The 23445-nt window shown below is 36.9% G+C and overlaps 1 protein-coding gene across 9 annotated transcripts; it reads left to right on the plus strand.

Moving 5' to 3' along the window:
* Positions 1-525: 525 nt before the first annotated feature.
* On the plus strand, positions 526-23441 carry LOC110166238 (dynamin-2). Of its 9 annotated transcripts, XM_055158687.1 has the most exons (23): positions 526-618; positions 2030-2080; positions 2153-2257; positions 3404-3670; positions 7716-7789; positions 8028-8177; positions 8480-8683; positions 9575-9673; positions 9778-9938; positions 10352-10494; positions 10574-10709; positions 11277-11344; positions 12179-12317; positions 14091-14177; positions 15023-15093; positions 15984-16038; positions 17965-18075; positions 18156-18265; positions 18762-18873; positions 19598-19765; positions 20223-20449; positions 21226-21471; positions 21881-23441. In XM_055158687.1, the coding sequence occupies exons 4-23, from the start codon at positions 3510-3512 to the stop codon at positions 21948-21950; spliced, it is 2592 nt and encodes an 863-aa protein (XP_055014662.1). In that variant the 5' UTR covers positions 526-618; positions 2030-2080; positions 2153-2257; positions 3404-3509; the 3' UTR covers positions 21951-23441. The 9 variants fall into 9 exon arrangements, 8 of the variants coding, with proteins under 8 accessions (XP_055014662.1, XP_055014663.1, XP_055014664.1 ...); XM_055158688.1 differs by lacking the exons at positions 2030-2080; positions 2153-2257 and having other exon boundaries at positions 532-618; XR_008632868.1 differs by lacking the exons at positions 526-618; positions 2030-2080; positions 2153-2257 and having other exon boundaries at positions 2601-3670; positions 21881-22000; positions 23295-23441.
* The last annotated feature ends 4 nt before the right edge of the window (positions 23442-23445 follow it).

A 23445-nucleotide genomic window follows, 5' to 3' on the forward strand; every position in this document is an offset into this window, starting at 1 on the left:
CAGGTAATATCGGGCACTGGCAGATACTTAAAGCCAAAATGTCGATATCAGTATCGGAACTGAAAAAGTTAGAACGGTGCATCCCTACTTTGTGGCATTACTTGCATTACAAACTTATCTATTTCCATGATGTCAAGCAGATGACACATTTTTATAAAGGAATAAAAGACCTCTAATTGAATGAAATATGGCTGTGTTTAATGCCATACTTTGGAAGAGCAAAGCAATAACACCTAAATGGAGACAAGTAGGTTGCAGATCTTCCTCCAGCAAAGTTACATAAAATTTTATACAGGAACAAAAAATTTAATTTAATTTTGATTGAATTTGCATTTTATTGTACTTAATCATATTTGTGACAGGAAGACTTTTGCTCTAATTTACTGTAATTCCTGCACTTTGACCTAATAATGGTTAATCCTTCTTTGTTGATCATGTATTCATGCTCTTGAATAAACTGTCAAAGTCTAGTCATCTTGTGATCCCTCTGACAGGAAATGGACTCATTAGAAGAGAGGAAACTCCACAGTTGTGCAAAAATAGTTGTGTCTGACAGCGCAAGTTGTGTAGCAATGAGTTTTGTGCATCTGTGTTTCATTGATATTCTTATTCTGGGAGGTAAGAGAATGGGCATTTAATATTTTTAGTATCTTTTGGTTAGGTTGCCTTCTGTGTTGCTGTTTGTTTTGAATGTCTTCTTGTAAAATAATTGTAATAGATCCAAAACCAGGGATATGCAAACAATTTAAAAGTAGGTGAAAATATGTTACTGGGGGCATATACATTTCAGCTCATCAAAACAGAAATATAATTAAGCTGCTCCCAATGTTTCATTGGTCAGTGCTGAGAGAATTCTAATGTGTTCATTTAGGACAGTTGATTACCGTGGACTCCATGTTTTCTTTAATTTGTTAATGTTTTAGCTCAAAACAAAAGGGCTTCAGGACTGGCTCTGATTCTAAAATTTATAGACAGGTAATAATGCTCCCATGCTCATAACAGCATGCCTCTGTCAACAACATTTGTCAGTACGCTGCAATGTGATAAACAGATTACAGATTTGTAATTTGTAATACTTTTTCTATTCTATTTTTGGTACATCTATGATTTAGCATTGTTCCGATTCATTTAAGATTTACGTGTCCAACAGGTTTTTGGGCTGTGGAAATGGAGGCTGTTTTGTTGTTTGCAGAGGAAGGCACAAAGCTGGAGATCCAGTGCTTACACAGTTACGCTCAGGGAAACATGAAATACTTCTGTAAAGATCCATGTGATTACAAGGATTTTTTAATAACAAGCCGACAAACGAATCCAAACAGCAGGTACAGCCTAAGAGACAATGGGAACACCTTCAGCGTGACCATCTCAGGCGTGACCAAGAAGGATTCTGGTGAATACTGGTGTGGAGTGGAGCGAGTAGGCAAAGACACATACAACTATGTGTCCATCATTGTCAAACCAAGTAAATTCATACACTACTTAACTAGCTTACAATAAATGTAGAGTGAATTTGCTATATTTTAAAATCTCAAATGATCCCATATAGTTCACAGTTTTGTTATACAGCTGTATGGCATAATTTCTGAGAAGAAATAGCAAGTAAAGGGTTGGAGTAGTAACTAAGAGATAGGTCTTCACAGTAAGGATACACCACTGACATAATAATCTTTAATGCCTGATAGTCCCAGTAAATCCTTCTAAATGAACCCTATAACAGCACACTGAAACACTTGACCAAAAATATTATTAATCTTTAGGCCTAAGAAAGGAACACTGTGTTATAGGCCAGTAATAAGAAATCAATAAAAGAAATCACATAAACCTATTGGCTAACAGGTAAAATGAGTCTAACCTGTATAACCAAAGGATTAATAATAAAATTATTACATTATTACATTATTATTATTATTATTATTATTATTATTATTATTATTATTATTATTATTATTATTATTATTATTATTATTATTATTAATAATAATAATAATAATAATATTATTATTACCTTTGTTGTCCTATTTTGAAACAGGAACAGAGAACTCATCATCAAATATGTCATTGCAGAACATAACATCTACTGGTAAGCACTGATCATGATACTGACATTACACATAAAACTATATACACATAATGACATCTCTTGTATATGCAGAAGTGTTATACATCGGGATAAGTCTGGGAGCTCTCCTGTTTATTCTGCTCATTGCTGGTGTCATTTTCATTAAACAAAGACATCGAGGCATTAGGAAACCAAGGGGTAAGAGACACTGAAACCAAAGTGCAAGAAAAATGAATGTTGAACTCTCATTATAAGGGAAGTGGTAGAACTCTAACTGTGTACTTTCTTTCCTGTAGGAGACAATATGACCCTCACTGACCCATTTAGATACAATCAGAGACAGTTCAAAGACAGCTCAGAACCAGACCCACTGACTGCACAGCATCACAGGGGCAGCACACAGGAACCCACAAGTGACATTTATGTTGAAACAGTTGAAGAGGGCTACTCCTCTGTATGCTTTACCAAACACAGGGACAGAGTCACATGCACAGATTCAGAGTCTGCTGTCTACAGTCAAGTGAAGACAGCCTGATTATTGTTTCTGATGAACATTATGTATTTAACTTTTTTCAATATACAGTCAAAATACATTAATATATATTATCCGATGTTTGTTTTCTTGTGTATTTCTGTGCTGTTAACATTATGTATGTATTATGTAGACTTTCTTCTAATATTCAAGGTAGGCCTAAAAGTAACCTAACACCAAAATCAACACGTTATATGGTATATTCATGATATAAATAAAAGGGAAATTTGAAATAATTTGTAGTAGTCATTATATAGCCTTTATTAGACAGAAGAGCTGAATGCAGACGAACAGTTAATTTCCTCAGAAAACATGGAAAATCAAGATAATTTAGACCAACACAGATGTGAGGAGTGTTAAGCTACTGTATTTGAAGTAGGGCGTCCTCTGGTGTTTGAAAAAGTATAGACATGAAGGCGCTGCTCTAAAAACAAAACAAACTAACAATAAAAAAAAAGGTTATTGGTATAAGCCTACATTATAATTAGGCGTGTTAGTAATTAAGAAGCCATCACGATGACAATATGCAGATAGACCTACTTTTGAGAGCGGTAAATCCCGAGTCTGCAGAAGAACAGCTAAAGCTTTTGGAGTTTATTGATTGACATCAGTTTTGTCCAATGAAAAGAGCGCATTGGCCTGAGAGGGCGGGTCTTGGCTCCACAGCGGAGGCTCCCTGTCGCCTGACCGGATGATGACAGGACACTAGTTTTCAGTCCAGAGCGACATGAAATCTTGGCGTTACTGACTGATACTGATACTTTAAAATTTTTTAAGACTTTTTCTCTTATTTATAAAGACTTTGCTTATAGTTCCTTCAACTGCCATCTGGAAAAGTTTGGAAAGCGACTCTACTCGCTGTGTTTGAGTGGAGGGGCACGGGGGAAAATCCCAGTGTGCTGAGAAAAGTCTGCAGCCATGGGAAACCGGGGGATGGAGGACCTGATTCCCCTGATCAACAAGCTCCAGGACGCCTTCAGCTCCATCGGGCAGAGCTGCAACCTGGACCTGCCTCAGATAGCGGTGGTGGGCGGCCAGAGTGCGGGGAAGAGCTCCGTGTTGGAAAACTTCGTTGGAAGGTTGTACAATTAACACATTTCATTAATTACAGACTTAATCATTTTAATAATAGCGTACATGACTGCTGTAATGTCACATCAGTAAGCTTTAGTCTGAGTTGTGCACCAAATTTGTCAACTAAGCACGTTTTGGCTTTGCGCTCCCTCCCTGTTCCTAAAATTTTCCAACTGTTTTTTCACTTGTGCTTTTCGCCAAAAAAAATCGTTCATGCAACAGCTGTAAAAGTTGCAAATGGGAAAGAAATCTTAAGGTAGTTATAAATGCGTTATTATTACTAACCTCTGTCAATCATTGAAGGTTGTTGCTCCTTGAGATTGCTTGTAAATACGTCATAAGACTTTCATAAGACAAAGGTCAGACAATATTTTACCTTGGAGGCAGAGTGGCACTAAAGTTCTCTTTAACCAAGTAATTGTAAATGGGCATTTAGTTTTTAATTCAGACAGTGGATTTGAAGGTGGAAGAACAGCACCCACCATGAATGTTAATATTGCAGCATGCATGTATAAAATTGTGTAGACTCTTCAAGTGACAAACCCCAACTAAATAGCCTACGTTGTTGATTACAGGCTGCTACATTGTAATTATCAGAGGTCTGTAAAGTAGTCAAATACTTTACGCAAACATTATTACCATGGAATAAGGTGGCCAACTTTAAAGTATTTTCTTTATATAATCTTAAATCTTAATATTTATTGTTAGAAGTAATTGTACATGGATGTAGCCTAAACTTCAGATTTGTATTAGAATAGAACGCAATATAAAATCAACTCAGAATAAAGGGCCTTTTCAAAAAGCAATAAATATACATTGAAAGACTTCTCTTGTTGATGTTGAGATTGTTGATTGGGTAGTCACGTCTTCTTCTTTCGCCTGTTGCCTTTTGTCTGGGTGTCCCGAGCTGTGGCGGAGGGGCACAGAGGGGGCATTGATGCTGGTTGCTGGGGTCAACAGTGATGTCACCAGCTGCACTGTCTCGGGATATGACACACTGCACGACACAGACATCCAAAAAGCTCCCTCGCTGTTTTCATGTTCGTCAGTGAGCCCCTCTGACATGTACCACAATGTCACACTATGTTTAGATCAGCCCAAACTACATGAAAGAGTGTTCCACGTGGAAGCAGACATTTTCACTTCTCAGTCAATAATATCAGCACAACTAATATAGAGCTATGTGATGACAAGGTGTTTTCCCTTGAATGTTGTGTGGTTTCATTTCAAACTATAGATAATTGGACTAACGCTTGCAGTATTTACAGCCATAATAAATCATGTCAATTAAATTTATAATGAACAAAATAGTTTATTAAGATTCAGGAATAAATGATTTAGGTTTGGAGCTTGAGTACGTAATTGTTACTAAACCTAAACCTTCATGATAAAATATTTGTTCATACATTTGTTAATACATTATTAAAGCTAAGGTTATTAAGGCATAATTCTTAGAAAGTGATATAGGATTTGATATTAGGGAAAAGACTTGATTGTTGATACCAATTTTAATACCATAGTGATGGTAAGGAACAGTTCCCCAGTTCCTTCCTGATTTAGCCCTGAGTTTAAGGTTAAGGTACACTTTATTGTCCATGGGAGAAAATGTTGTTCTCTGTATTTTGCCCATTCTTAAACGCTACAAGTGCAACCTGTCAGAAGCAGTGGTTTAGATTTTCCATTATAAACACATTATTTTACAGTATGTTAGATGGAACCTATAATGTCAAAAAGAAAATTTCTGAAAGAATTTCATGTTAATTTTGAGTTAATATTTTCCATTTCATGTTTTTCTTATCATCATATTAGACAGGTTCCATGTACCGGCACCACAGTGGCTGAGTGGCTAGCACTCACGCTTCACAGCAAGAAGCATGCACAGTCCTTTAGCTAAGGTAGATCTGCCCAAGCCTAGCAACAAGATCACAGAGAAGGATCTGCCCCATTGAGAAGCTCACAGTCAACAACATGAAGCTCTCAGTGGGGCAGATCTATCCATATATTGATAAAAACTCCGTTGCTCTTGTTCGTGTTAAGTGGTCAGAAGTCACAGGAAGAGATGAGGAAAGAGGAGTTGATCCCTGTTGTGCAACTTCCTGCTCGCTCAGCACTGATCACAGACTTTAGGTTTAAGTTTGTGAGTTTATATTTCTTTTAATAGGGCTTCTGTCTGAAAAACATTGCTGAACTCGAATAGCCCAGAGCTGTGTGCAGTCAGTGACCCGGTAATTATCAGCACTATATTGAACTGGAGTTTCCATTTGGATTTGTGCGCTGTGGAGGTTAGGACTATATATTATGAATAAGGATGTGAGCTTGTCTGTCTTGGCCTCTCATCAATAATGCAGCTTCTTCTGAGGGTTGCATACAGAGACAGTGTGTTCAGATGTCCCATACAATACATACAACACTAGGTTTATCTTAATTATTTGTTCTTGGAGGACATCCAGCTACCCAGGGTACGACTATCACAATCCAGGGCCCATTTCATGCCCAGATAAGAAGAAGGCTGTGTCAGGATAGGCTTCTGAAAGTAAGCCAAAGATGTTCATTTTGTCTTCTTATGTACTTTAACTTCTTGGGTTTTTTTTTAAGACAATACAGTAAAATGTATTTACCTTGTTGACATGTTTCAGCTGCTAGCTGCAACACATCTTCAGAACTGTCACCGGTGTTGGTGGTGGCAGCCTGATGGACCTGGCAGGTCGCTCAGACTGATCACACCTCCCGTCGCTCGATGTACTGTGGAGGAGGTTGTCCCAGTTGTGTGAAAGGAGAAATGCTCCATGATCACGGTTAATGGTGTCCCTGCCTCGTTTCCTGATTTCAATGACCTCCCTGATCCAGCGTGATCAGCCTGATCACTCATCACATACCACACCGACAGGGAAGAGGAGGAGAGACACATCATACAAGCACTCAAACAAGGTCAATATCCCAGCTGGGCCATAAACAAATGCAGACAACAAGTTACCAATGAAACCAACAAACCCCGGAAAAAAACTCAAGAAACCAACAGAGGGCAGCAGAACCATAAGAACACAGTCACACTACCGTACATTAGAGACATAACTGAACCCATCCAGAGAGCCATGAAAAGTCACAACATAAGCACTGTAGTCACACCATACACAAAACTCCGTCAACAGCTCATACACCCCAAAGATAAAATCCCACAAGAAGAAAAATGCAACACCATATAAGAAATCCAATGCAGATCATGTAATAATTCATACATAGGGGAAACAGCCTGGGCATCCCACATTTGAAAAAAGGAACACCAAAAGGAATGCAAAAAGGAAACATCAGGGAGACTCACCAGAACACAAAAAGACAAAGCAGAACAGGAAAATGTAAAATCTGCCATATCAGACCACTATAAAAGAAATAACCACATTCTGGATTGGGACGGGGCTCGGGTCATTGATCGGAGAACAACAAGTTTAAACCCTGGATCAGGGAGGCCACTGAAATAAGGAAACAAGGCACAGACAGCATTAACAGTGATGATGGAGCATTCCTCCTTTTACACACCTGGGGCACCCTCCTCCAGAAAACACTGACATGAGGCATGGTTAGTCTGAGCGACCTGCCACGTCCATCAGGCTGACCCACAGGAAGTAACAACAGCAGCTGAAACATGTCAATATGGGAAATACACTTTACTGAAACGTCTTTAAAAGAACCCAAGAAGTTAAAGGCTTCTGAAAGTGTCCAGTTAAGGTTAAGGTTGCAAGAATAATATACATGTTAAAGGGATAGATTTACTCGACATTTACTCATCATTTTAAACAAAATATAGGATAATATGTTGCAAAATAAAATATGGTTCAAATATTAGATTTTACTTAGTAATGTCAGAACTGTAAGGGACAGATGTTAATTTTAGATTAACTGAAAACTAGATTATGTTTAGTACTAACATTTCTTTGTCCAGTCATGAAAAAGTAAGTTAAATAAGTTGCCTTATTGTTAATTTAAATGTTAATATTAATCTCTCTCTTTCTTTCTCTTTCTCTCTCCCTCTCTTTCTTTCTTTCTCACTCTCAGAGACTTTTTGCCCCGGGGATCTGGTATTGTCACCCGTCGCCCTCTCATTCTCCAGCTGGTCAACAGTAAAGCAGGCAAGTTTTAGACAGACTAGCCGACTACTCTTAGTTTTATAAATAAACTCATGAAATGCACAAATTCATGGGTAACATGTTATGTGATTTGTGAAATGTGTCAAATTTATGCAGAAATGGCATTCATGTAAATTCATGTAAATAACGTAATAATTTTGTTTATATGAATTCAGAATTTTTGTATATTCCCATACGGTGTCTTTGGTTAATTTTGTATTGTTGATTTCACTGTGTGCAGAGTATGCAGAGTTTTTGCACTGTAAGGGCCGAAAGTTTGTGGATTTCGATGAGGTCCGTCTTGAGATCGAGGCCGAGACTGATCGTATCACAGGATCAAACAAAGGCATCTCTCCCATCCCCATAAACCTCAGAGTGTACTCCCCACACGGTAAAAGTCACGCTCTTCTCTTGGTGCCACCTGTTTGTTTCCTTGAAGATAGATAAGGTTAATGCTGTACTGTGGAACATTTCAGGCAAAAGCAAGAACATCTCCACAAAGCAGGTAGCAGGTAGTGGACCATCCACCTAAATAGTTAGATAGATCACTTTTAATTAAGATAAGTAAGGTCAATAGATAACTGTTTCTGATCAGATATCTTTAAAATAAGTTGTAAAAATGTACTGTAATTGTATCTAGACTTGAATGCATTATTAACTTTTCACATATATAAACTCGCCTCTGTTCTGCAGTCTTGAACCTGACCCTCATCGACCTCCCGGGGATGACTAAGGTGGCTGTGGGGGACCAGCCTGCGGACATAGAGCACCAGATCCGGGACATGCTAATACAGTTTATCACCAAGGAGAGCTGCCTCATCCTGGCTGTGACACCTGCCAACACTGATCTGGCAAACTCAGATGCCCTCAAAATCTCCAAAGAGGTTGACCCTCAAGGTAATTGTGTCTTTACAGTGTTTTCCATAGGTTTATACTAAGGCTATGGTGGAACAAGCGATCTGTATAGATCTGATTATAGATTAAACGTGGTTACTTATATATGTTTATGATAACACTACAAGCATAAACTGTCATTTGTTTTACCAATTTTTGCTCATGTTTTTATGTTTTTTAAATTTCTATGGGGGGCCACGATAGCCTCCTCTACCGATGGGAAACACTGCTTTAATCGTGACAGAGATTATTCAATTTGCGTGTTCCCAGATGGTATTTTATTAAATGTAACTAGGTTTGTTCTCATTTCTCACCTGGATAATTACTTTTATCTCACAGCGAATCTTGCCCCTGTGCACAACACTTCACCAGAATAATTACCACTTACATTATTAATAGACTCCCTGACAGCAAGGTGAATGGAAGATCACTATATTTGCTCTGCATTATGTATAATTATTTCATTAGCTTCACCTGAATGCTGGTTAATGGTTAATAATAATTTTCCCTATGACTTAAAAGTGCATTGTGTAAGTTTTCTGATGGGACCGGTCAAATGCTTTTTTCCATGATGTTATTGCTTTGTCTGGAATGTTTCACAGTATGATATTAAACTTTTCTATCATCATGGAAACCAAACCAGACCAAGTTACAGGTCAGATCTGTGGAGAGGCGATCCTGCTCACAGTCAAAATGCCAGTTTTTCTAGGTATTTTGTAAGGTAGAACTGTTTATTGTCATACTGTGGAATATTCCAGGCAGAGCACTGACATATACATAGAAACAAGCAGGTGACAGAGCCCCAACCAGAAGGTTTGTAGTGCACCATTAAGTATTCTGTTCATCAAGTATTCATTATTTGCATATAGTTTGTAATAAAGAATGATCTCTTAGGGCTGCGGACCATAGGGGTGATTACTAAACTGGACTTGATGGATGAAGGGACAGATGCGAGGGACATCCTGGAAAACAAACTGCTGCCCCTACGTAGAGGTAAAGATAAAGAACATTCAAATGTGTTTTACTAGTTATGCATTTGATTATCGTCATGTTTTTATGTCCAACTACCTTACCCCATATAATCATGTGATTCTCAGGCTACATTGGAGTTGTGAACCGCAGTCAGAAGGACATTGATGGAAAGAAAGACATCCGCGCTGCTTTGGCTGCTGAGAGGAAGTTCTTCCTGTCTCATCCAGCCTACAGACACATGGCCGAGCGCATGGGCACCCCTCATCTCCAGAAGTCACTCAACCAGGTCACACACAACTCATTATTGGACAGATTAAGCACAATATTGATCTGAAACAACTAAATATAAAAGAAACAAGTTAGCTGAATTCCAGTTGTTTTTTTTATTTGTTCCAAGATGATTATATAGTGCTGCACAATCCTATGTGTATCACTGATGAAAAAAAAAAAAGAGAATAAAGCACTGGGTGTTTATGAAGGAGAGGAGAAAGCAGGAATTTTTTGGAGCAATTGTGTCTTGATTGCAGGAGACTAAAGATTACTCAGACTTGTATGTATCACTCTCAGTACTAAGTATGGATATGAGGAAAACAAGTATAACATGGTTAAAATCTCCTAATAGAGTATTCACCTATAGTTATAACACATTGTATGTTTATGTTGCTGTCCAAATAATACCATAATGTTTTTGTTCTATAGCAACTCACCAACCACATTCGAGACACTTTGCCTGGACTGCGAAGTAAGCTCCAAAGCCAGCTCCTGTCTTTGGAGAAAGAGGTGGAAGAATACAAGAACTTTAGACCAGATGATCCAACGCGCAAAACCAAGGCTTTACTCCAGTCAGTATCACACAGAAACACATTTATATGAAAGAGTTCATATTTACTTGTTATAAAAGCTGTTCGTTTTGCTGAACAGAATGGTGCAGCAGTTTGGGGTGGACTTTGAGAAGTGCATTGAAGGATCCGGTGATCAGGTGGATACCTCAAACCTGTCCGGTGGAGCAAAGATTAACCGCATTTTCCATGAACGCTTTCCTTTTGAACTTGTGAAGGTAACACTAACTACCACATGGGGCATTCTGATAAAGTCACATTTTACAAGGGACGCAATCCAAAAGTAATATATAACATATTTGAATCAGATTTGTTTGAAAGCATGAAAGAATTATCATTTGTCAGCAGTGATGTGAAGAATACTTGTAGTAAATGTAAATGTAGTTACAGAATACTGAAAACCTCCATTACAATGTATTTAATTTGTAAAGTTGCAACGTGCAATTAAAAACAGCTCCATTTGTTTATTTATCACAATTTGGACAAGGAAAAATCACACCACAAGAGCGGTGCTTTCTACTTTTCTCTCTAATATTGAGCAGTTTGAAGCCTAAATTGTGTGATCAAGCACAACAATGTATTCCTGTGAATGAAGTAACTGTATTCTGATTAGCACTAAGTGAAAAAGTAACAGTACTGGAATACAGTTAATCAAAATGTTCAGAATACATATTCTGTGTACATGTATTCACTTACTTCCCAAATTTCCAACACTGTTTGTTAGTTGTATGTTTAATAATGCTCCTTGTGAGAAGGATGTTAATGTAAATGTTATGTGTACGCAGATGGAGTTTGATGAGAAAGAGTTAAGGAAAGAGATCAGTTACGCCATCAAAAACATCCACGGAGTGAGGCAAGTTCTGGCAACAACATCTTACGCATTACTGTTACTGTTATTATGTTTGTCTAGTGCTATCTGTTTGTCTGTGTTTGTTTATGTTCAACCTCACCCTTGTGTGGACATATGTTTGAAGCAGCCATGATTATAGATTTGGTATTTACCTGCAATCGCCACAACAACTTTCCTACAACATTTGAGATAGCTACATTACAGAGTTAAAGTGCATATGACAGGTTTGACAAATCATTTCATAGTTATATTTAAGATTTTGTTAAAGCCTAGTTTTTCCTAGTTTGTAAGTTTTCAAGTAATTACTTATAACTTCCTGGATGGAAATTTTCCAGCAGATATGACATGGATAGAGATAAATCCATAATGGTTACCTTGAACCACACTGGAAACCAGGGCAAAAGCTTGTATAATTTTCACTATAGTTAATGTTTTAAGACTAATAACAGATGATAAAACATTGCTTTTGTTAAATTTATGGTTAAACTTAGATTAAACATCTTAAATTCTGCCTGGATTTTGGGTGGAATTTTGTGTATTAATGATATTTGGATTCCTTTTAAGGAAGGATATAATTTTCCTTTTTCCTAACTTTTCTTTACAAACCACCACTTGACAGACGTGAAACTGTGATTAAAACTTAACACAGATATTACTCCAAAACAAAGTAATAACTGGAAAACATGAAAGTGCATATGCACTTCATGACCTTACTAGCAGTAAAGGTAAACATTTCATTACTGTATTCTTTTGGACCCTAGTGTGTTACTCTTGTCTGTGTCTTGTCCAGTCTGAATCTGGTTGTGTCTCTGTCTGTGTGATCTGTGTACCCCCCAGGACAGGCCTGTTCACCCCTGACCTGGCGTTTGAAGCCATAGTGAAAAAGCAGATCATAAAGCTGAAAGAGCCCTGTCTGAAATGCATCGACTTGGTCATCCAGGAGCTCATCAACACAGTCAGACAATGCACCAATAAGGTATTACAGGCGCTAACCACAAGCCCCAAGCTCCTGGGTGTAGTGTGTAGCCTCACCACTATGTCTGTGCTTTCCAGACAAGCAGGCACATGTTTAGGGTCGTTATTACCCAAGCAGCAAAAGTCTCACTGAAAAATGCAGTGGTGGCCACAACCATCAGAACCCTTGGTAAAGAAAGAGTGGACATGGCAAATATTAATATCCCGTATGATGTTTGTTAGCAGTAATCTATAATCTCTTCATGCAATTAATTCAGACAGGTGTTCTCAACATTTTGGCCACAACTGTATTGCAAACTAGATTCTGCTGCTTGTTTTAGACATAAACTTTAAATAACTGTTGAACTTTTTCTTTCTTAAATTCTTTTTGAACCTTTTTTCACCTTTGCATCCACTACTCTGGGACTACTTTCTTATATAAATCCCACACGACACTACTTCTATCGTCACTTCAATGATCCCCTCTCCACACCATCCCAGGACAGGCCTGTTCACCCCAGACCTGGCATTTGAGGCCATAGTGAAAAAGCAGATCATAAAGCTGAAAGACCCCTGTCTGAAATGTGTTGACCTCGTCGTCACCGAGGTTGTGGCCCTGATCAGGAAATGCACAGAGAAGGTAAATAGGAAATAAAAGGGACTAGCAAAACATATTATATATTTAAACTGAATAAATCAGCCAAAAATAGATCATTATAAGCAATGGACATAACATGTATATTGTTGATTGTTACGTGTGAAATGTAAAACTTATTTGTAAATAATAAACACTGATTACCCATTTTGATCCCGAAGTTGTACTCACTTGCCCTTGTTATCATTAATTTCTCCACATATTCCCCATGCTTTTCCCCTAGTCACTGTCTAACCAAATTCACACATTTTTGAGATCAATCCACCTCCTCCTTCCCCACCGCTTCCTTTCACCAATAACACAACCTCCACAAACTGACCCCTCTTTTCAGATGACTTTTGTAGCTTCCTCTGTCCTGATTTGACACTTGACTGTTCTCCTCGGTCTTAGAAACTGTCTATTTGAATAAGTTTGATAAGTTTAACAATACTGTGCAAAAGTTTTAGTGAGTTCAGCTCATTTAGCTAATTCCAAATTATTTTTTGTGACATTGTTTAATACATAAGATTTTTTATTTTTTTTTGTAAGGTTGCAAGATTATATTTAATTTTCATAATATACAGTATATATATATATATATATATATATATATATATATATATATATATATATATATATATATATATATATATATATATATATATATATATATATATATATATATATATATATATATATATTATATATTTGTGTAGTAAAAATCCAGTCTAAAAAAGTCTCAAACTATATTTAACCTGCCAACATTGTTTACACCTCAAACGTATGTTCTGAAATATTTGTTTTTCAGCTCATATTGCAGTCTCTCTCAAAGATACTCCCTGATAGATTTCAAGTGAACACTGTAAACAAAATCTTGAAAAATTGCAACTCTGAAATCGGAATCATAATAATTAAAAATAGCAATTATATATATTAATTGTAATTATAAAAATTTAATTATATATGCACATTGTTCTCCAATGTGTAGTTTTATGTATTTCCTTATGTATATACTTATGCACAGTACTGGATATTTGCATGAGTGTGGGTGTAGTAACACATTGGTTTGCAGTGTCTTGTGTATGGCTTGGTTAGTTACACTATGCTCTAGTTTCACTATAATTACAGTAGTATGCAGCATGTGTTTGTTTGTGTTCACAGCTCGGCTCATACCCTCGACTGCGAGAGGAGACAGAGCGTATCGTCACCACCTACATCCGCGAGAGGGACAGCAAGACCAAAGACCAGGTGGGGTCAATACACACTATAACATGTGCAAATAACTAATTAATGGCCTGCTACATTATGTTATAATGTTGTTTCCTCATCACAAACATACCTGGAGTTGTGTTGTGTCACTTTTCCAACTTGTGATGCCATTTGGTTATACAGGAAATGCTTCACTGTGTTTTTAAACTCCACACACCTTCACTAGAATCACTGGATAATTTCATCCCCGGAATTTCAAATCTGTACTGAACTAAAGGTAAATATAGCTGTTAGCCTGAAAACTATCACTTCATTACATCACAAAGTGGAACAGAGGATTTTGAGCTTTGGAGCTGTAGACAGAGATAATAATAATAATAATAATAATAAAGAGATACTCAAACATGTGAATGAAACAAAACACAACTCCATATATGTTTTTGATGAGGAAACTTGTCTTGTCCAACACTAATAACTACTTACTTATTAGCATTAAAAACATGAAGAAAGATCTAATTAATAAGTGAACCAATTACTTTTATTTACTGAGAATAATTCAAGCTTAGTGACTACTTATTTAATACCCTAAACCGCTCTTAACCATAACCCCTTATGTAATTACAAAGCCTGAATAATTGTTAATAAATTATTTGTTCATTATGAATTAAGTCTTTACTGGGGCTTATTAATTAAGGTGTAGCTATTACAAAGGAGAACTTTTCTCTGGATACAGTTGCAAAACATCAACTACAGGTGGTACTGTGACTGTACTGTAGCAGTTTGGTCATATTGTCTTGTTCTGAGTTCACGTATGCTGAGCTATTTTATTGAAAGCTTTAAACTACTTTGTAATTTGTTATTCTTGTGTCTCTGTTTTTCCCCAGGTGCTGCTGCTGATCGACATTGAACTCTCCTACATCAATACAAATCATGAGGACTTCATTGGATTTGCCAAGTATGACAAGTTTGTCACCTGACAGTGACAATACAGTGTTTACAGTAACAACACTATACACTTCCTCATTCGTCATTCAACGTGAATACTCTGAAAAACTATTTGATGTTATTATTGACTGTACTTTTTGAGGGAAGTTGAAATTATGTACAAGTAGCTAGAAAATGCATGTTGAATGCATGCATGAGAATTTTTAACTTTTGCTCTTTTACCCAAATAAACTGTTTAAAAATAGTAGTGTAGTAGTTTAGTAAAATGATATATTAGATATATTTGAATGTGTGTGGCATAGGGGTGAGAGATCTGAGGTCTGTAGTAGCAGCAGAAAATCCAAAAGCAGTATTTAGTCCTATTTATTCAATTTGATTTAACCATGTTCTGCTTTTTGATATCCAGATCTTTTATGCAGGGGTGGCCTGGCCTAGTAGTAAAACAGTCTACTCTACATAAATAACATTTTGGTGGAGTTTTTATCCCTTCTAATTTATGTTATAGACATGGTATGCGTTTGTAGTAAGATAAGTGGTTATAGGGCCCATATGACACTATTTTCTGATCTATGTCTATATAATGTTGCTTCCTCATCATCACAAACATATGATCCTTGGAATGGACTGTTTCTGCTGCACTAAAGGTGAAATGTAGCTGTTAACTTGAAAACTACTACTATATGACATCACAAGGTAGAACAGAGCATTTGGAGATGTAGGCAGACTAATAAAAAAGGGTTACTCAAACATGTGTGAATGACACAAAACACAACTCCAGATATGTGTTTGATGAGGTAACAACATAACAACATGACTTAAAGCTCACAAGAATTGATTTTGTATAATATAGGACCTTTATTCATTTAATAATATCTTTCCGTTTTGTTTGACTGTTTACAGTGCTCAGCAAAGAACAGCAGCCAATGCCACAAAGAAGAGAGTGATGCCAAACCAGGTCAGTGTTTTTACATATTTCTTTGTCCCTCGTCTCGTGGAGCACCACCGTCAGTCTTCCTCAGTGTTCTGTCTAGTATTTGCTCTTTACTATGACATCATTTCCTGTCTATGTTTACATGTCTGTCTATGGCCTGTCTTCTCATCTTATTTGTGCCTCTTTTGTTTTCGCTGCTCTGCTCCTCCTCTCTCTGACCAGGGAGAGATCCTTGTGAGTATCGTACCCCCACACACCTTCATCTGTCACTTTCTCTTAGGGTGAGTGGGGGCAAGTAACTGAACCTAAATTTATATTAAAGGTCCTATATTACATAAAATGAATTATTGTGGGCTTTTAGACACGTTACAATGTTGTGTCCTCATCAAAAACATCCTGGAGTTGTGTTTTGTCTCATTTACACATGTTTGAGTAACCCTTTTTTATTAGTCTCTCTACATCTCCAAAACTCAAAATGGTCTATTCCACCTTGTAATATCACGAAGCAGTATTTTCAAGTTAACAGCTACCATGTACCTTTAGTTCAGTAGAGATTAGCAATTCCAGATTTAAAATTATACAAATGATTGTAGTGAAGATGTATGGGATTAAAAACCCCAATGGAGCACTTCCTTCCACATGACATCACAAGGTGGAACAGAGTGTTTTCTGTTTGAGAGAAGAACACAGCAGAGTGTGTGAGTTAAATGAAACAAAACACAACTCTGGGTATATTTTTGATGAGGAAGCAACATTATAATTACAACATTGATAAGAAAACAGTGTAATATAGGCTCTTAAACTAAATTTGTGCAATCTGAAATGACTATTGTAGATTATAGATAAATAGATCCGATTAATCAGCAGGACAATTATGTACTGAAAGTAATTATTATTAGGAAATTTATTTTGTGGATGGTGAATTAGTTTTTGACATTCACAATAATCAATTATCAAAGAATGCTATAATTTATGCAATGGAATGAACTCTGTTAACATTTTATGAAAGGAAAAAAGATATAGTTTAGATTTCTACAAACATGTTCTGAAATGCAAAATATTCTTGTGTTACTTCAGTAGTTCATATTTCAGTCTCCTCTCAGATGTTACTGGAGGTGTTTAAAATGCTCACTGTAAATTGAATCCTTATTTGAAAACATAACGTAAATATAATCTGAAACAAAACTTCATAATCATTTTCAACCAAAATTATGCAACCTTAGATTTTAATATCCAATTTTGAATAGAATTGTTGGAGAACTGTGCTACTTTTGGCTTTATCCTATAGCATGGCTTCTTACATGTTCCCTCTTTGTGTCTATTTTTTATGTCCCACTGTACAGTCTGACAAAGACGATCTGGAGAAGGTGAAGTGCTTGTGGAGTCTTTTGGCATATTCAGTGTCAGCAGATTTGTGTTGGACTGAATTTGCTTCTCCACTGTGTGTGTTTAAAATGTTTTTGGCTTGTTATGCAATATCTGAAATCATCTTTATTCTTCCATTCATGAAGTCTGTCCCTTAACTTTTTGATATTGTTTTTAAGAATAGTACTAGTACAATTGCAACATTTTTCAGACTGGGACTCCCAATATAACCATGTAACTAACCTAGTATAATGTACAAAGTCTAGCATTCTTACCACACAGTAAGAAGGCCCAGGTATTTTCAGGTAGGAGTTTGCATGTTCTCTCAGCATTTGGGTGATTTCCTCTTTGGGGTTTGGTGTCCTTCCCATAAACCACTGATATTGAAGGATAGGTAGTTTGGAATACCATTAACCAAATTATGGACTATATTGATAATAAGCAAATGTTACATACTCATTGAAGATATTAAGACATAACAGCTCCTTGTGAGTTTGCTGCTATGGTTTAAAGGACTGTGTGAAAAGTTTCCTTGTGTTGCTTTAAAGATGAAATGAAGAACAGACTGCTATTGTCTGTCGGCAGGTGATCCGTCGAGGCTGGCTCACCATCAACATCAGTATTATGAAGGGAGGCTCTAAGGATTACTGGTTTGTTCTGACCGCAGAGTCTCTTTCCTGGTACAAAGATGAAGAGGTATTGTCAAACTATATACATGGTGCACATATAGCTGTACGCATGGGGAATTCATTGTTAATGTTCTTATTTCTTGGTAGGAGAAAGAAAAGAAGTACATGCTGCCCTTGGACAATTTAAAGCTGAGAGATGTGGAAAAAGGGTTTATGTCCAGCAAACATGTCTTTGCTATTTTTAACACTGAACAAAGGTGTGTATGCTCTATGTGTGTGATAATGTCTAGGTCCAACTAATCTATGTTATAATGTTGCTTCCTCTTCACAAACATACCTGGAGTTGTGTTTTGTTTCATTCACTAATGGTTAACTCACAAATTCTTCTCTCAAACAGAAAACCCTCTGTTTCACTTTGTGATGTCATACATGAAGTGCTCCAATGTGTATTAAACTTCATATGCCTTCATTAAAATCATTTGGAAGATTTCAGACCCCATTGCCGTAGATTGGCAAATGTACTAAATTAAAGGTTAAAAGAGTTGTTAACTTAAAAACTACTGATACAGCTGACATCGTAAAGTGGAACAGAGCGTTTTTAGGTTTGGAGATGTAGACAGACTAATAATAAAGGGTGACTTAAACATACGTCAATGAAACAAACAATTCCAGGTATTTTTTTGAGTAGATAGCAGCATTGTAACATGGTTTAAAGCTCACAATAGTAAGTTAATGTGTTTTTGTGATGATTAGAAATGTGTACAAGGACCTGCGGCAGATCGAGTTGGCCTGTGATACTCAAGATGACGTGGACAGCTGGAAGGCCTCATTTCTCAGGGCTGGAGTCTACCCAGAGAAAGACCAGGTGGGCTACCATGTATTTTGTAACTTGAAAAAACACAGCTCAACTCTGAAGAGAAAATGCACCTTGATCATTTTAGATTTGAGAGAAATCAATACCTAGACCCTAATAGTTACTAAAACTACTAATAGATAAACATTTTAAGTGTCAATACTGAATACAGTTACATAAATAGTAGACAACAAACAAAAATTTCTGGTAGTTTTAATAATATATAAAAATACTATTAATATTTTTTTTTGATAATTACATTCTATTGTAATATCAGTGTTGATTTTCAAGCATTTTTCTTAAGTCTATAGTTTTGAAATTGAGTTTAAAATTTTAGTATTGTAACACTATTTACAATATTAATTATATCTGTGAAAGTTAGCGTCAGTCACCAATTTCATATTCATAGTGACTGCTTTTATATGTATGATGCCTTATCATTTTGTTGTATAAACACCAAGAGATTTGTGGAGTGGTGGCCCCAGTCACAGTCAGAGTGCCTGTTTTTCTATGTATTTTTGACCTATAAACCATCTGTAATTGAGTAAATGTAAGGTAGAGCTGTTAAATGTCATACTGTGGAACATTCCAAACAGAGTGATGACATATTCATAGAAACAAGCAGGTTACAGACCCTCCACCAAGAAAGACAGTGCACCTTTGAATCCTTGTTACCTCTATCAGTGGTTGCAAATGTTTTTAATGTTTTTTGTATTTATGTTTATTTTATCTGCAGACTGAAAATGAGGAGACCATGACGCCCGGGGACACTGTATCCATGGACCCTCAGCTCGAGCGACAGGTGGAGACTATCAGAAACCTGGTGGACTCCTACATCGGCATCGTTAACAAGTCAATAAGAGACCTGATGCCCAAGACTATAATGCATCTTATGATCAACAGTGTAAGACAGTCATGCATTAATACATTCATTTATATGTTCCTTTGTTTTTCATGAGAAGAACTGATCATCTGTTGGTCGGCACAAGGTCAGCTGTGAGACTGATATGACAATGCAACTGATAAAACAATGCATTAGATCCTCCCCAACTTGTTTTAAATAGATTGACACTGTAATGGTCCATGCCACTCAGCACATGTTTTGATTTTGAATTGCTATAACAATACAGTAGAGAACTGTTGCCATGTCAAATCATTCAGAACAGGAATGAATCCTTATGCTGTGAAGCCCATGAATATAATTTAATGATATTCATGTATTCATACATTCAAGAGGTATGGGTGTAGCATTAGTTAGCTTTAGATTTAAGTCAGTATTTACAATCACTCACTCTCACATTTATTCACTAAAAGCAAAGGGAATTTTACAGATTGATATTTTATTTTGCTTTTCTCCACAGGCAAAGGACTTCATCCACTCTGAGCTGTTGGCCTACCTGTACTCGGCCGGGGACCAGGGCAGTCTGATGGAGGAGTCAGCAGAGCAGGCCCAGAGGAGGGATGAGATGTTGCGGATGTACCACGCCCTAAAGGAGGCACTGGTCATTATTGGGGACATCAGTGCCACCACCATCTCCACACCTGTGCCTCCACCCGTCGATGACACCTGGCTCGTCAAGGAACCAAGGTAACAGCCACCGAAAAGCGAGGGCACAGTGTTGTTTAACTATAATCATCAACTCAGTTCTGAATAGACTACCATATCATGCTCGCTCAAAGCTTTTACCACCCAGACAGGTGAAGCAAATCTTTTAGTAAATGGGATTAAGTTGAAGTTTTGTGCACATTAGTATTTTGTACACAAAGAAAAGCAGCTCCTAATATTTTTATATTATCCCACGATAAGATGTTTTTTTTTTTTTTAATCATTGTAGTCACTACTTCAGTGTACGTAATTATTGAAAGTATTCACTGAACTAGTGAAATCTAAATGTACTAGTTCTGAAATAGCTCATGTTCATTCTAAAACAATTTAGGCTTTTTTTTTTCAGTATCAATTCCTGTTCAAATAGGAAATTTGTTTTTTTTGTACTTCTATCTATTTAGAATTGTAGTTAGAAGTGGACATGTAAATCAGACAAGTTTTACCTTATTGTGAAGATGAGAGAAAAGAGTGAAGATTTTGCAGATACATCATTTTGAGGGAATAATCAGTTATACAATTATAGTATACTATATTAAAATATAAGATTATATACTGGTGTAAATACAATTACATGTCTTACATAACATGGCACTTTAGCTATATCTATTCCTAACTGCTATAAACCTATGCAGTGACTTCATCTGCTTCTGCTGTCTGTATCCAAAACAGTATTTAAGTCAAATAATCTCTAATATATGTTAGTTGTATATTTAATTTGCCTTTATTTTATTGTATTTTACATCATGTGTCTTTCTCAGTCCACCTCCAGCAGCTAGACCCACTGCTGCAGCAACAGGACCCCCTCCAAGCCGACCGAGGGGCCCTGCTCCTGGGACTCAGCCTCCTCTGAACCCCTCTCCGGCATTTGGAGGTCCACCAGTGCCCTCCCGCCCCGGACCACCACCCGCCCAGCCCACCTACACCGACCCCAGCGCTGGACAGGTCCCACTGATCCCATCTAGACCGGCCCGTGTACCACCTGCTCTGCCCCCCGGAATCCCCAGGTAAAAGATGGCATTTCTCAGGGTGATTTGAATGATTGTGAACCCCCATTTCAAGAAAGTTGGGATCCAGTGTGAAAAATGCCATGACCTACAAATCTCATTTTGTTTAAATCTGGCTTTTCCCTCTATTTTATGAAAAAAAAAAAACTAAAAAAGGTCAGGGATAGCTTGGATTTATGCTAACTTTGACTTTCTACACTTCTAAAGTATCACAGATAAATGCAATAATAGCATAGATATATAACAGCAAATATATATCTGATGTGTTATCTTCTGCTGTACACTAAATTAGTGCCCATGTTTTACTCTGTCCTGCTTTGTTTTGAATTGGGGATATGGACTGCTTGTGGTATCTCGGGCCTCTGGTGCATGACTGCATGTCTCTCCTCTTTCCTGTCTCTTCCTGCAGCAGACGACCTCCAGCTGCTCCCAACCGGCCCACTGTCATTCGCCCCTCAGAGCCCTCCCTGCTCGACTAGAGACACAGATCCTATAACACACCTGGTTTACATTTTGTATGTACTAGGATGTAGGTGAACCCAGTATAAAAGTGTACTTAAGTGACCTTTTGCAGTTGGTGATGTGCTGTCTGTGCATTTCAGAAACTTTATGTATGTAATTTTGTCTGTATGTGTAGATAGCTTTTTTAACAAAAAGGAAACTTTATTTGGTAAAAAAAAAAAAGTTTACTGGCCTTGATTTTTTTTTAGAAACAAGATTTTAATGCACATATGTCTTAAAGTAATATTATGTTACAGTTTATATGATGTAATCAGTTGACATTTTTAACTAACAATTTCAATTATGAACTAAATTTTCAAAGCACCTCAAAGATGTTTGTATTTTGACTATTTCAGTGAAATAAGTTAGCCCTAGATGTTTTTTTAAACAATTCATTTATTTAGAAAGTTTCGGCAATCTACTTCCATAAAGGTTTGATACTTTTTTCTTGTATAATTGTCACAAAAATAAACAAAATACATGGGAGCAGCTACCTTTCAAATGTGGTTGTAAAGTGACTATTTCATTCAACTTTTAGCCTTAATATGGAAATCCATTAAAAAAAAAAAAAAGTCATCATTATTTTAAAGCCATAGTGTTTTAAGACCTGTGTCATTGGAGGATGTTTGAAGGGACGGACAAAATAAAGGGATAAAAAGTGACTTTTTGCTTCATTTTTAACATGAAAGTATCTTTAGTCATGGCTGTGATTAACACTCATAATTTTCCACATTATCCATTGCACAACATTGTATCCAGACACAAGAGGGCACAGGCTGGTGTGCTGAGGTCACATCTAGCATAATAACTATACTAAGCAATATGCAAATCTAGGAATATGTGACAAATACTTTGTTGGTCAAAGCAAAAATAAGAACCATGAGTAAGTCCCAGTTTCATTTGGAACTTGAGTTTTTCACAATTGCAGCAGTCTTTACATCATCCTCTAGTGGAAAAATTCTGAGGCTGGAACGTTAATACATGAAGTTTAGAGTAACACTCCAAATAGTATAATAAATGTATGTAGTAAAATGGTAAATGGAGTTAACTAGAAGATACACAGAGATGTTAAATGAGAAGCAAAGATAAATTTTTGGGAACATTTTGAGCATTGCAGCAGAGCATTTTCCTGGTGCCTTTTTTATTTCTTCAAAAGGCTCCGAGTTTCCATAGTAACTAAAGTGTGGGACATCATCACAGCTGGTTTGTGTCCTATTGTTGAGAGTTCCATAGACACAAATAAGGACTTGTTCTGAATGAAGAATTAAAGACATCTGGGGACATAAACTTGAACCTTTGTTTTGTGCTTATGGTCTCCTCAGGCCTGCTCCACAGATCCCGCCTCGTCCAAACCCCTGGTGAAGGAGGCTCACCATGGACCACACAGCACCCATACCAATGTCTCAGTCAAGAATGTATTATAAACTTTGACATTTAAGTTCAGGAAATAAACATTTGAGAAAATCCAATGTT

This window comes from Boleophthalmus pectinirostris, unplaced genomic scaffold, assembly GCF_026225935.1.
Source record: "Boleophthalmus pectinirostris isolate CB_2022bp ecotype Guang Dong unplaced genomic scaffold, ASM2622593v1 HiC_scaffold_22, whole genome shotgun sequence".
In the NCBI taxonomy this organism is placed as follows: domain Eukaryota; kingdom Metazoa; phylum Chordata; class Actinopteri; order Gobiiformes; family Gobiidae; genus Boleophthalmus; species Boleophthalmus pectinirostris.

What these genes read in the sequence shown, in the direction of transcription:
- LOC110166238 (XM_055158687.1), top strand. Translation starts at nt 3,510, where the DNA reads ATGGGAAACCGGGGGATGGAGGACCTGATTCCCCTGATCAACAAGCTC. An exon ending in TTCCTTTTGAACTTGTGAAG is followed by an intron (nt 10,710 to 11,276) that starts GTAACACTAACT and finishes ATGTGTACGCAG; the next exon opens with ATGGAGTTTGATGAGAAAGA. An exon ending in TCTACCCAGAGAAAGACCAG is followed by an intron (nt 18,874 to 19,597) that starts GTGGGCTACCAT and finishes TTTTATCTGCAG; the next exon opens with ACTGAAAATGAGGAGACCAT.